At 44.6% G+C, this 14,442-nt stretch overlaps 2 protein-coding genes across 2 annotated transcripts; one reads left to right on the top strand and one right to left on the bottom strand.

The window, feature by feature from the left end:
* The first annotated feature begins 21 nt into the window (after positions 1–21).
* LOC116929998 (uncharacterized protein At4g17910) lies at positions 22–1,661 on the top strand. Its single transcript, XM_032937336.2, has 2 exons — positions 22–1,197; positions 1,266–1,661. The coding sequence occupies exons 1-2, from the start codon at positions 118–120 to the stop codon at positions 1,581–1,583; spliced, it is 1,398 nt and encodes a 465-aa protein (XP_032793227.1). The 5' UTR covers positions 22–117; the 3' UTR covers positions 1,584–1,661.
* Positions 1,655–14,427, bottom strand: LOC116929871 (laminin subunit beta-1). Its single transcript, XM_045174619.1, is given in 16 exon segments — positions 1,655–2,429; positions 2,520–2,886; positions 2,959–4,215; positions 4,289–5,285; positions 5,349–5,559; positions 5,710–6,352; positions 6,354–6,929; positions 7,008–7,401; positions 7,476–7,744; positions 7,809–7,977; positions 8,049–8,176; positions 8,244–8,365; positions 9,232–9,441; positions 11,787–12,322; positions 13,872–14,127; positions 14,282–14,427. Coding segments are annotated over 14 exon segments (5,544 nt in total). The 5' UTR covers positions 11,848–12,322; positions 13,872–14,127; positions 14,282–14,427; the 3' UTR covers positions 1,655–2,289.
* Positions 14,428–14,442: the final 15 nt, after the last annotated feature.

Consider the following 14,442-nt stretch of genomic DNA (forward strand, 5'->3'; position numbering starts at 1 on the left):
TGTGGAAACAGCTGATAAAAATTTTAGTTTGTTTACCATCACTCTGTCAGTCAGATAACGCGAGCGTGACGGAATCGTTGAATTTAGTTTAGCTGCAGTCCACATTTCAGTTTCACCATGGATGGGTTAGGGGCTCGCGAGAAACATATTAACTTTGTTTCCAATCACAATGGCAGTTTTCCGTCAGACATTATTCTTTCCACGCTGCCGGCCCCGCTTTCAGTTGCTTTGACTTCGGTAGTCTTACCTTTACTTTTACCCACTCGATACGTTTTGTTGCAGTATTGCTCACGAATATGGATTCACTTGCTGATTGAGACGTTGACAGTCGTGTGCCCCATTTTACTATCATTTACGCTGCTGTCTTGCTCGACAGTTTTGAATCCTATAATTTTGTTGCTTCTCATCACAAGCCTCATGATATGTGCACCTAAATGGTGGAATCTAAACATTCCAGTCTTGAACCGCTTGTTCTCTTTTCCTCTACCAGGAAAAAAGCCTTCATTCCTAACCAACTATCGAGCTGGTATGAATTTGGCCACTGCCATCTGTATATTGGCAGTAGATTTCTCAGTATTCCCACGAAGATTTGCCAAGACAGAAACCTATGGCTATAGTTTAATGGATGTTGGTGTAGGATCATTTGTTATTGCTAATGGCTTAGTGGGATCTAGTCAAAACCAAGCAGCCAAAGCCTGGTCAAAATCATTCCCATTACTACTCCTTGGTATATTCCGTCTAATAGCAGTCAAGCTGTCTAACTACCATGAACATGTCACTGAGTACGGCGTTCATTGGAACTTCTTTTTTACCTTGGCTGTCGTGAAAGTCGCACCATCTCTAATCAAAACAAATCTTCGACCGATCGTGCTGTCGTTCGCTCTTTTGGCAATTTATGAGCTCGGCCTGAAACTTGGACTGGAGACATGGATTTTAAGCGACTACCCTAGAAACAATTTGATCTCTGCAAACCGCGAAGGCATTTTTTCTTTATTGGGTTACATGGCCCTCTATTACGCCTCTTGTGAATTGGGCGATTACATTAAAATCTCTAGAACACTGTTCAAGGAATGGCTTCGTTTGTTGATGGTTCTTATATGTCTTTCGTTCTTGGGCTGGATTTGTCTTCACTGCTGTGAGTCCCTATTAGGAAAACCTTCTCGAAGGTTAGCCAACACGTCATTCTGCTTGTGGATGGTGAGATTTTGCATACATTGTTCTTTCACAATAAATCTTAACTTGTACACACATTTTCCCTTTGGCAGTTGACTTACAACTTGATAATAATGGCAACATACTTGCTGGTCGATTTGCTGCTAGTGACATTCGACATACAGCAAGAAATAAAAAATACGGCCGACACCTCATCATTACCCGTTTTCCGTGAGCCTTACCTCCTGAGATTTATTAATTATAACGGTCTGGCTTTCTTCCTACTGGCTAATTTTCTGACGGGGATAGTCAATATGACGTTTGATACGATTCACATGACGCCGATGGCTTCAGTTGTACTCCTCTTCAGTTATTGCACTGTGCTCTGCCTTTGCGTGGCCGGCATGTATTTGTGGCGTATGCGAATTTGAAGTCGTTGTTTATGCTTGTTGTGTACATTTCCAATACAGATGAAAGGCGTTGACGATTTCCAGACAATGTCTCTGGTACGTAATGTCGCTTTTATTGTTTTATCGCTCCACAGTCTTAAACAATAATAGTTAAGTGATGTCTTAGGGTGAACACACTGTTTCGGTGGAAGGGGAGAAGAAGGATCAAAGCAATGAGAATGGGGAATGAGTTTGGGTGTATAGGTTGGATAAAAGAAGCGACCATTACATCATGTCGTTTAATTTTTGTTAAGAAATTTTTTTGAAGGCACAAGATTTTGTCTGTAAAAAGAATCCGAAGAGATTATAGTAAATCCGTTTTGAAACGGCCTAGTCACACAAGATCATATGGAAAAAGATGAAAAGAAAACAATGGGAAAGCTTGAAGAAAACAAATTTGGCACGCTGCAGTTTCCAAGAATGCACCTTTTTAAGTGAAGGGGGGGGGGGGAGATTCACGGTAATTGATATTGTTTCTCGACCAAATGTACATCAAATGCAAGTAGAGGGAGGAGACTGCTATAGGCTGTCAACTGAATTCGGTAGGTTTGGGATAACGTAGAAAAAAATAAAAATAAAATAAAAATAAATGATGGACTGTTGACGGATGCTCGGTTGGAGAGGGTAATGCAACTGTCCGGAGGACCAGCGGCAATGGGAGTTTCGATGCTATCAGGTTTCTAACTTTCTACTTTTGGCAGGTGCGGTAGAACTCCGAGCGGTCGCTAATGACTTGCAAGTAGTCGGTCATGCGCACATTCATGGCCATAACTTGCTCAGAAAGGTCTGTCAACCGACGCTCATGCAACAAGTATTCATCCTCCATTTCTAAACATAGGGGCAGAAAAAAAAAAATTTAGAACAAACGTTATCTATACTTTAACCGCACCAAACGGAGTCAAGTTAATACAAACATACCTTTAAGTTCTTGAACTTTGGCAAACACGCTTGCCGTCAGCCGATTAGCCTTATCTTGAAGACGGGCGGAGCGTTCACGAGCGTCACCACTTCTTGCCGTTTTCTCTTCCAAAGCCCGCAGGGCTCGCTGATAAGCCGTGTCCAACTCTGATGCGCCTTGTCCGGCGCGGGTAGCTAACGATGCAGCCACGTCAGACTCGCGGGTCGCTTCTTTAACATCTCGCTCGTTCTTTATCAGCTTTCGCTGCAATTCACGTAACCTTTCCCGCAGTCCCTCGACCTCCTGGACTGATTCACTGGCTTTGGCTTGAGCGTCGGCCGTCTCACTAGCAATCTGCGTTAGATGCGATTCAGCTGCGCTAATATCCTAGTAGATGACGTGAGGAAACATAAAAGATATTATAAATTTATGAGACAGTAGGCGAAATAAAGCCTTTACCTTATCAGCCGTTTGAATAGCTTCTTCTGCCTTGTCTTGTGCGGCTTTAGCGGCAGCCAAAGAGTCGAGCACTTGCTGAGCAACAGTCAGAATTCCCTGGGCATGGGCTTTGGCGGTGTCGGCACGATCTTTGAGTGCTTTTGCTGAAGCCAAATCACCAGACGTCTCGGCCAGAATGGCGTCAATGTTGGTCAGGGAAGAGATAGTGTCGTTAATGCGTCGTGCTAGGTCAGTGATCTGTTCGGGTCGTAACGAAATACCCTTAGACAAAACATCAGTAGCCAACGATCGGATGTCGGCCGGACTTGCGCCAGATTCTTCAAGGAATTCGTCAATTTGGTTCATCAATTCGTCAACTTCGGCTTTGGCTGCTTCAGAACGGTTTTGCGCCAATTCGGCAGCTAAAAGTGCCTCACGGGCCAGACTACGGGCATTATCCGCTTCGGTTTCAGCCTGGCGTACGCCGCGCATCATCTCTTCTGATTCGGTTTGCCGATTGCGCAGAATACCTTCCGCTTCTTTAGCCAGGCTGAGCGCATTTTCAGCTTTCGTGACAGATCCTTCATCGCATGACAGAGCTCCGCACTTGCCGCATCCTCCGCCACCACACAAACTGTCGCAGGGATCACCGCGTCCGTCACAGACAGCGTCGTTCAGTTCGGGTAAGGAGCGTTCGACGACAGCCAGTCGACCACCGAGATCAGCAAGTTCAGCTGCATTTCGCTGTTGACTCTCGCCCAGCTGTGGAGCGACACGTGACAACAATGCTTCCGTCCTCCTACGCTGTCTCTCCGAATCGCTGACCGGTTGCTGAGTGAACTCGACACGATCTTGGGCTTTCTGGGATCGTTGACGAGCTTCGCGGGTCAGGTTGAGTGCTCCTTCAACGTTGGCTTCTTGCAGTTTGGTGGCATTATCCTTGAGTGACTGGGCCGCCGTTTGAAGGTCCGTTGCTTTGGCCCTTAGGTTTGAGAGGGCGAGACCAACAGAGAAAATACGTTGGGTCGTGTTTTCAACTGTGGCATCCAACCCGTCCATTCCTTGTCCAGCTGATGTCAAGTTGGTTTTGATAGATTCGAAAAGCTGTTCCAGTTGCGACAATTCGCGGCCGCTGAGGGTTGTGTTGACAAGTAGAGTCCGTACTTCTGTCAATTTAGTTTCCATTGTTTCAAACTCCCGGGTGTAGGCTCCAGTAGCGCCCGTTTCGCGGATTTGTCCAGCAGCCACAACAACTTGTTCCGTTTGGCCACGCAATTCCTACAATGAACAACAGAATTATAGCAACTTGGAAATAAACTATGCGTTCTTTATTGTTTTAATCTAATAATACCTGAAGAATGCGATCCCAGTTGTCGAAACATTCGCCACATGGTTGACAATCCGGAACAATAGCGCCAACGTATCCACGAGCGCAACGATCACATTTTTCACCACCCATACCGGGCAGGCAGATGCAAGCACCTGTTGCGTGATGACATTGCTGTGTGGAGGATCCCTGCGGATCGCAGTTGCAAGGCCGGCACGAGTTGTCAGATGGATTACCCCAATAATTGGTGCGGCACTGATCACACTTCCGCCCACCGAAGCCTTCGCGGCATTCGCATTGGCCGTCAAATTCGTTACATTGTGTCGAGAGAGAGCCGACAGGATCGCAACTGCAAGCCTCGCAACCTTCACCAGATGCGATTTTCCAATGGTCGACTGCGCAGCGGTCGCACGATAAGCCCTCAACATTCGGCAAACAAGGACACTGACCCGTTTGTCGGTTACAGACAGACGGTCCTTCCAATGATGAATCGCTGCCCAGAAGGTTGCAAACGCACGGTGTGCATTGCTGGGAGAGGGCGTCGCCAAAGAAACCTTTTTGGCAAACTTCACAGCTAAATCCTTCCGTGTTGAACAAACATTGAAGGCATTCGCCAGATTTTCCGGCACAGTTGCCAGGCCGAGAAAGATCGATATTATTGCTACACTGGCAAGGCCGGCACTGGCCCCCAGGTACTTCGGGATTGCCAAAATAGTTGTCAGCGCAGACGTCACAGCGTGGACCGGCATACCCTTCTTGGCATTCGCACACCACGTCTTGTGTTTCACGATCCAGTGAACAGCGAGGTGCGTAGGAATGTCCCGAATTGATGGTTCCAGGACAAGGACAAGCTCGACATGGGATGTCAACGCCCAAACGAGGATCTCCGTAGTAACTGTCCAGACAACGATCGCAATGGTCATCAGTAGTAAAATCACGACAGTCCAGGCATCGTCCTGTGCGTGAATCGCAAAGATCAGCATGTCCGTTACACTCGCAGCGTTGGCACGAAGGGAAGTTCCTATATTTAGCAGACTTCTTAATAACTAACCACATTTATCATGAAACGAAAATCTATAATTACCAGTATCCTGGTTGACATTGGTCGCAAACACGACCATAGGTGTTTGGTCGGCAACGGCACTGCCCAGTTCCGCTGTCACAAAAATTGTCAAGCGATCCAACAGAGTTGCATTCGCATGGTGTACAACCTTCCGGCCCGAATCCAAAAGTGCCAGGAGCGCACTGGTCGCATTTTCTTCCCACGACGTTGGGTTTGCATGAACATTGACCCCCTAAGCAAAATATAAAAAAAATAAGTACAGATGGCAATGGCAACAACAACCAAAAACACGTCTTGTCAAAACCCGTCACAAACAACTGAAAAGCAAAACCTGCTATTTATGCTCTGGTAAGGGACACACGATGTTCTCGAGATAACGTACCTAGGGAGTCGCAGATGCTACTGGAAGATCCAGTAGGATCACACTCGCACTCGAAACCTGATCCAAGGACGTAGAAGCCAATGCTGTAGAGATGCTTGCGACAGACTTCCGGAATGTTTGTCTTGACGACAGAATAAAAGTACTGGGCGCAGCGGAAGTGATCGAACTCTTGGCGGCGGTAGTCAGCTGCCGGGGATCCGCCCAGGAAAGGAATTGAACCAGCACGCGGCACGACTGTGATCGAATCGATCAAAACAGCGGCGGATGGCGTTTCTTGGTTGGAATCATAAGATTTAAATTCCAGGCGGACGTTGTATTTCTTCCCGGCTTCCAGGCAGGTAGGCGGATAGACGACAGCGTGACGGGCTCCAGATGGAAGCGAAATTCGTGAAATTTCTAAGCCGCCACTACCGGGAGGTCCTTGCTGATTGTTCAGATTGGCACAAGGTCCATCGGGGTCGACTTCATCAGGACGTTCGATAACTACCCGAACGTCCTCCCATTGTCCAGACAGTTGAGGTTCGTAGCGAATAACTAAATCGTATTCCATCGATTGGCTAATGGCATCCAAAGTGAACTGGATGGATGAGTCTTCGACAGCGCGAACAAAGCCAGGTCCAGTCCAACTTGGCTCACGATCTCTGGTAAGGTTCTCGAATTTGGAGCTGGGCGCGATCTGAAATGCCACCATATTCAGCTTCGTAGATACGGTAGTCTAGCAGTCCAGCAAAGTAACCATGTTCTGGTTGAGAGCAAGTCCGACCCGTTACATGCGGTCGGCATTTACACTGGCCAGTCAATATATCGCAGTTGTTATCGTAGGAGCCTCCAGGATCGCATTCGCACGCCTTGCAGCCATCACGAGCTTCTGACAAACCCCAATGTTCCGGTAGACATTGGTCGCAGTCACGGCCTGTCACGTAGCGTTTACAGACACATTCGCCACTGTAGACGTTGCAACCCTGGTTTTCGTAGGTGCCCAGCAAGTTACAGCTGCATTCTTGGCAGCCATCTGGGTTTTCCTCGGTAAAATTCCAATATCCATGCTGGCATTGGTCGCAGCGGCGGCCTTCCACGTGACGTTTGCAGTGGCATTGGCCGGCTTGGATTCCACCAGAAGGATCAGATCGTGCATCGCAAATGCCATCGTCTAAAGAGCCACTAGGGTCGCAATCGCAAGGCAAACAAACGTCGGCATCGCTAATCGGTTTTGTCGGATCCTATTGGGACGAATTGAGGAAAACAAAGACCATTAGTACACAAGTTCCAGTAGGACAGTGACATCATAGTGACTCGACCTGGTAGAAGAAGGCTTTGCATTGTTCGCAATTGCGCCCCATGGTGTTGTGTCTGCAATCGTCGCAAACACCACCAGAAATGCGTGAAGTAGCTTCGTAGACGGCCGGATCGAAATGGCACTGGTCAGAGTGTTGATTACAATTACAGCGCTTGCAAGCGTTGGTCTGGCGACCGATGGCAGGTCTCCAAGGTAGATCGTGGTAGAAATCTTCACACTGTTCGCAATTAAGACCCTTGGTGTTGTGGGTACATTCGCAACGACCGTGAACCATGTCTGTTCGCTGATCAACGCCTGGCAAGGGCAAACAACGAGAAGCGTGACCGTAGCAAGAGCACGAACCTCGCACAACCATATCATAGATGGCGTAGTAATACTTGTCCTGGATCTCCTCCCTAAAAGGGATACATTAATACGGTAAAATTAAAAAAATCTAAGAAATATTAAGCTTTCGAAAAAATAAACGTACCTATTATCAAGTAAATCATCGCCGAGGGTATGAAGTTTTGTAAAATTGACGCGTAAGTTGGTCATTTTGAGCAGATTCTGAACTTCTTGCGAGTAAGGATCGTCGATGGGCAAGTTGGGCGGCAGAACGCGGAAGATGACCTCACCTTCCGTAGAAGGAGCGACGCCAGAATAACGCGATTCGCAAATCACTTCCGTCAGGTTGCGTGGCGGTTCACGTGAAATGCCCGGGAATGATTCGGCGCAATTATAGGCAAAGTAGCGGTAGATCTAAAAAACGGGACGTAACCCACGGTTACACCTTAAAATGTTTCAATTAAATTATCCTAATAACCTTCCACGTTCGTCCAAAATCATAAGAGCGCTCGATAAGTAAAGCAGCCGGCCTGAAAGTCTTGAACGTCATGATCAAGTGAGTAAAGTGGAATTCGGCTTCCAGATCCAGCTGGATGCTGACGTTCTCGACACCGTTTTGCGCTTGCCACCAAGATCGTCGACGTGACCTAATGAAATAATTTCGTTCAACTAGCGCAAAAGAATTGGATTTCAGACCAGAAATAATTTCATGACTTACGTGGGAGTATAACGGTAGAGGATGTTTTGAATGTGATGACTGCTGGGGCTGTTCACCTGTTCCGGCCTTGAGTCACACCAAAAACATTTTTTCTTATCTTCCAAATGGGAAACGATGCAATATTTTTCCTGGTGGATTCAAATTGAAAAAAGTCAGATTGTGAAGAACAAAATTGATAGCTACTGTGTAAAATACCTTCTTTTGAAGACCACAGGTGGACGTGGACGAGAGCCGCATTTCTCTGCCGAGCAACAAATTGCCTGTTGCCGGGTAACACGAACTCTGCTCGCAGGGATGCGGCCTTTGTGACACGACACCTGAGCCGATGGAAATTAAAGGATGAAAAACATTTTATCGCCACATCTTTTTTAAATATTGCACGGTCATTTAAGGTGTTACAACCGGAGCTAACTTTTCGCCTTCGAAACACCGTGGCTAGTCAAAACATGTTAACGCGTGTCGTTATGGCATTGATTTGCGCTCAAGGTTAATTATACAAAAAGGAAAAGGCAAAAAGGAAAAGAAAACAAAAAAAATGAAAAAGGGTTGATTATCTTTTAGGGCTGGTATGGATAAACATGAAAAGGAAAAGCCATTTTGTTGGCCTGATGTTGTTTATAAGGAGTGGGGCGGAGATTCCAACTCATTATCTCGCAAAATTGGCTAGGTTATTTATATTGGACTAACATACACACACACACACACATAGACACACCCGTCGCGCTTAAACTAGTTATGCTACGAGGAATCTGCCGCTATAGGTATTAATCGATGTTACTAAAACAGCGCTTTAAAAAAAACAACAAATATTAAAAGAACTGCACAGAGATCTATTTCAAAACCCCTCCTTCACCAAATTAAATACCATTCCGCAGGAGAGAAAAAGGGGTAATTAAGATGTTTTTTTTTGTTCTTGTTTGTCGGCATGTTTTGAATACACTGACGGGAAGGGGAAACACAAAAAAATGGCGGTTAGTCGTCAGTAATGGTTGGGTAGCTGGCAGCACTAGAGAAACTCATCCGTCACTTGACGATCCAACACCAAACACAAATGGGGAAATCTGTCTAATCATTATTTATAATTGGATCAGTTATGTTTGATTAATTGATGTGAATCGTGTTTTGTTTGTTTCTTTGCTTTGGTTTCCATTTCCATGGTTTTCCGGGATCCTGGTGAACTCACCTGGTTCGTGCAGGGCCAAATCAGATAGCGGATGGATCCGATCCGCCATCGAAACGACAGCCCCAGATGATGTTCTGATTGCGTTGGCCTCTTCCGTTCGATGTGAGACGCGGGATTGGCCGTAAACCACCGAACTGTTTCGCACAGTGTTCCTGGTGGACGACAGTCTGCTCCGATGCGACTTGATAATCGTCGTTTTCCCGCTAACTACTAAAGTACATCCATCAAAGCGGAGCCGAATGACGTTTCGTATATGACCAAGTACATAGCGTACTTTTGAGTTATTTTTCAATTTTCGTCGCGTGTAAATCAACGGAGCCGCCCGTCAGTGAACGAACGTGATTAAAAGTATACAACAATGGTGTAGAATTAAGCCGAAAACCCTGCCCCGCCACCCCGTTGAGAATGGAATAAGAAAAGAAAACAAAAAATGGGCGACTTGAAGGCGGACGAGGGGGAAAAAAATGAAAAGAAATGCCGGATCGTGATGAATTTTAAACACAAGCCTATTATGTGTGTAATATTTTGTGATTTCAACAAGAAACTATGGGCCTTTGCCTCTGGTCGGGTTTTAACAACTAATGCAAGCGTTCCAGCCCCACCTTCTTTTACAGTCAAACGTAGGAAACACAGACAGGCACAAATGTAACCTCTTGAAAAAAAAAAGAAAAAAACATTTCCAAAAAATAAAGGCTGTTTCTTCATTTTTCTTCTCAGCGTACCTTATCTAGGGGAGTCTAGTCGTTAAAAGATATTTTGAAGTTTACGACGGAAGAATAGCGGAAGATTTTCTTCTCTTTTCTTTCACACGAGAAAGTTAGTCGTTATTTTCCATCTCTTGGAGCACGAGCAAGTGTCATCGGGGCAGTTCAAACTGTCACGTGATATTTTAAGAGTCGGTCATTCACGAACGACAGACAACAACCCGAAAAAAAAAGAGGGCGGAAAATAAGCTGACATGTTTGATTTTTTTTGTTTTATTTTAGAAAGCTCCCTAGAAAATTTTCAAACGCCCTTTTAGACGCGCTTTGAACCGGAAAGAGGCCGTTGGAGATGAATGATCTGGGGCTGGATGTAAACTAGACTTTGGCCTGCTTGCGATTGGCATTGACATCAAATGGAACTTATTGAAATATCCAGACGGCTCCTACAAACATGTTGATGTCCAAAAACTTATCGCGGTGCGTCTGGTTTTTCTCTCTTGGTCTGTCTCTTTCTCTCGACATTTAATGATAATAATTCTCTTACCCTTGGTCTTGTATTTTCTTATTGGTCTGTTCGAAAAAGAACATTTTTCCCGACAAGCAGCCAAGACAGACCACATGTGTTGTATAGAGAGTGCGATGGAGTCTCTGTTCTTCTCTTGTAAAGGACTTTTCATCATCTCTTCTCCCTTTTTCTCAATGTTTTCCACGTCTCTATTTTCTGTCTCTGCCCTTTTTTTGGCTCTTCGGCAGAGTCGAGGGTTCCGGACACACCGAAAGAGCTAAACGGATCGAGTTGCAGTGCGACATCTGTTTTGTGTTGTTTAGCTTCTTAGTTCAGTTTCTGGAAACGAGGCTTTCTGGCTTCTTCTTCTTCTTCTTCTTCTTCTTTCCTTCTTCTTTTTTCAATGGTTCTTATCCAATTCCTCCAGCCCGATAGATGACCACCCAGACCACTCTCTCTCGAATTTTTTTTTTTCCATTTCATATGCATGAATGCCAGAATAGAAATGACTCGAGGGTTCACGGGAATGCGCACAGATTGGGCATCTATATCTTCCGCACCCAAAATGACAAACAAAGAATCCCCCATTGAGCTGTTAAACGACGTCGGTTCCATAGAAACACTTTCCATGCGAGAGAGCGAGAAAAGGGGAGACAGGAACATCTTGCGTCCAGATGGGTTTCACCAAATTGCAACTACGAAATCAGTGGCATCTAGAATCAAACCATATGATGACCTCCTTTTTCCTTTTTGGACTTTATCTTCCTATTTTTTGTTCCATTACGAAAATGTTTTAAAAATTTGAAAGCGTTCAGGGATCCGGTTCGATATAAAGTTAATCAGCCGTACGGATGCCTCGCGTGGTAATCGATCGCAATCCTCCCCTTTTCCGCTGACGATTGCTGAATCCAATTCCTCTGAATCATCAAGCTAAAAAAAACTAGATGGAATAGTTTTTCATTTTTCCATTCTGTTGGGAGGCAAAGTGATGGATGTTTATCAACAGGAAGGAGTGATGGATTTTCAACGTTTTGTGCTTTCCCACGGTGCGGACGCGAGCATTCTTTTTCTCTTAAATATATACAAATTTCTCAACTCACTCCTCCCCCTCAAATGTTATCACTTGAGCCCAGACCGGCCAGAGGAAAATATCGCTATCGGTTTAGGACAGCGGTCGAAGATGTATAAGACACTATCTCTTTTCTATGAATAAAAAATAAATAAAAATACAAAACTACCGCAATTTTTTCTGTTATTCGTAAACGATCAATAATGAAATTTGGCAATGGGGAATTCAAGGGATTACGAACAAGTATAGAATGAATGGAATGAATAGGAAATCTTACCGTTTGTTAAGCATGTTGCAGCGACAACGATGAGTAAGAATAGACTGAATTTGGAATCCATTTTAAATCTACGACGAGTAGAGGAGTTTTTTTTTTTTTTTTTTCAATTCTTATTAGATCCACTGACGTGACTATCCATCCGGGTCGGAAGTGTAGCAGAAATGCGCGCTCTGCTATTTACCACTGCTGCTACTAAGGATTTCCAAAGCCAATGGAATAATAAAACTTGTTTTTCTTCTTCTATGAAACACGGAAACACAGTTCACCTTCGTCTGTTATTGTTTTCTTTTCTTTTCTTTTTTTGCGATTATTTTTGCACGTTCGTTGCGGTCGGAGAGAGACTGCTAGTCCTAGCTCCGCCGCGGCTCCAGGACGTATGAGAACCAAGCCAGTCAATTCCTACTACCACAACGTTAAACGCGACAGCAACGGATCGTCCCGGAGAACCGCTAGATGGCCTTGCTCATTTGGCCGTCCTCGGAACTTTTACGGTGATGACGAATCAATCGGGATTAAAACGAGGCGGCAGGCGATCCCTGAAAGACAAAATGACTACAGATAAGCAAAAGACGGGAAAAGAAGAAGTTACACTTCAAAAAGATTCTATGTTTAAGAAAAAGTTAGAATGCAATATGCGAGTGGATGACGATAGCACTTTCACACCCAGCCAGACATTTTTCCCGCCCTACAACCAAATATAGTCACGACGTTCCAATCAAGACGACTTCGTGAAATTTGTTTGTTTCAAAATGAGGGGGAAAGAAAATCGAACAGCGGTTTACGACCAGAGGCGTAAATTTATTTCAGATATTCGTTGTTGTCCCCAATGAAACGCTGTTTTTGTTTTGTTTTGTTTTTAAAATCCCTACCTATCTCTTTGTTTCTGTTCGTGTGAAAGAGAAAACAAGAGCGGTCTCGTCAAACGAGTTGACTGCGTGTTGCTCGGTTCTAATTTGTGGGAAGAAACGGAGAGAGCGACACCTGGTCTACGACAACTTGCACAAAAAAAAAAAAAAATGTTAGCGTGCTAGCTCGAGAGTTAACACGGTACCAGACAGCAAACAGCAATCAACATTCACGAACCACCACCAGCATGACCTTATATGGTTTATCGCACTAGGGGCTGTCATCGTCAAACAGATTGCAGACAAAGGAACAATAAGACAAGACAGAAGAATGTCTACTACATCAATTGATATGATACAGGCCGACGTAACGACCACAGCAGTTCACAGAGTCCTGGTCCATCGGTGGAGGAGAGGAGAAAGAAGATTCCCCCTCTTCCTAGAATTGGGTTTCTCGATGGAAAGAATGTGAAAGAGAAACGAAAGAGACTGCAGTGGTGGTGGGAAAACTAAGTGGGGGATAGAAAGGCAGGTCATCGGGCAGGTCAAACAAAGCCCGGCACGCTGACAGATGAGAAATGGATCTCGTTTTCCTGACTGCGATCGGGACGAGAAAGCCTACACGCACGCACGCCGATTGCCCCCAGGGCAAGAGATGAAAGAAGGCAACTAGAAAGAGGAGAACCCCACAATAAAAGAAAAAAGAAGAAGAAAAATGTAGAAATCTGTTGAAAGTGTCTGACATCCTTTCTGGTCTGCAACAGCATATATGCAAAAGACGATGCACAAGAACTGCATGTTGCCAGGTACTTAGTTCCACGACAACAGTTGAGGCACCCTGGCAACTGCATTTCTAGAATTACAAGACATGAGCTGTGAGGGGGTCCTTTCTTTCTCTAGCTGACACAAACTTCAGTTTATCTAATGATGACTTAGGCATGTCATTCACTAATGATGCAAGTTATAGTCACCATTCCTTTAAACCAGATGTTCTTGGCAGGGGTTAGAATTTTAGACCTACCCTTTGAAAAAAGTTAAAGAGAAAGGACCATAATACATCCCCCAAACTTTGGTGACATCAAGAGAACTCTGTCATTCTCTAGTCTTCTTATTTGTTTAACCTACTGGCGACGACGTTTGTTTTGTTCACAGAGTATTTCACGGCATATACTATTACAAAGGGGATTAAGGCTTGTTAATCGTACTTTTACACTGAAAGAAGAAAGGAAAAAGAAAGTACCTGCTCGAAAATAAACAAACACAACCACGGATCTTTCACTTGTTTGTTTGTCACACTTGTCCCTTTTCACTCTCCCTGTGTTGTGTGTATACACTTGCTGCACATTGGAATTCCAAAATTTATTTTCCCACGGCCCGCTCAAGAGGGGATACCAAGTTATTATGAAAACCAGCAGATGGCTCTTATAGTCCTGACAGGTAGTGTCATCTGACAGTCAAACAAATCAACGTTTTGACACCATGGTTGGACGTAGGGTCTGTTTTTGATACAATAAGAAATATTTCAATACAACATCACATAATAATCAAAACAACATCACTTAATAATAATATTGTACGTTAAAATAGCTTGAAAACAATATTCATGATTTCATGTAAAAAATTTTACACCCAACGTTTTTCGCCAATGACCTTGTAAATCGCCAAGGATTTCGTTCCTATACATGAACACAATCTCATTGTTCCACACATCTTTTTGTTCGTGGCAATTCTGATACTTCTCAGAATGAACGAAAAAAAACATAGACCACCACTCGAAGGTTACAAACAAATTCGCAATGTGAAGCGAAGCG

The sequence above is a fragment of the Daphnia magna genome, linkage group LG1 (assembly GCF_020631705.1).
Source record: "Daphnia magna isolate NIES linkage group LG1, ASM2063170v1.1, whole genome shotgun sequence".
NCBI classification, from domain to species: domain Eukaryota; kingdom Metazoa; phylum Arthropoda; class Branchiopoda; order Diplostraca; family Daphniidae; genus Daphnia; species Daphnia magna.

Coding starts and splice junctions, on each gene's coding strand:
- LOC116929998 (XM_032937336.2), top strand. CDS start 118: ATGGATGGGTTAGGGGCTCGCGAGAAACATATTAACTTTGTTTCCAAT. Junction 1,198..1,265: donor CGTCATTCTGCTTGTGGATG/GTGAGATTTTGC, acceptor TCCCTTTGGCAG/TTGACTTACAACTTGATAAT.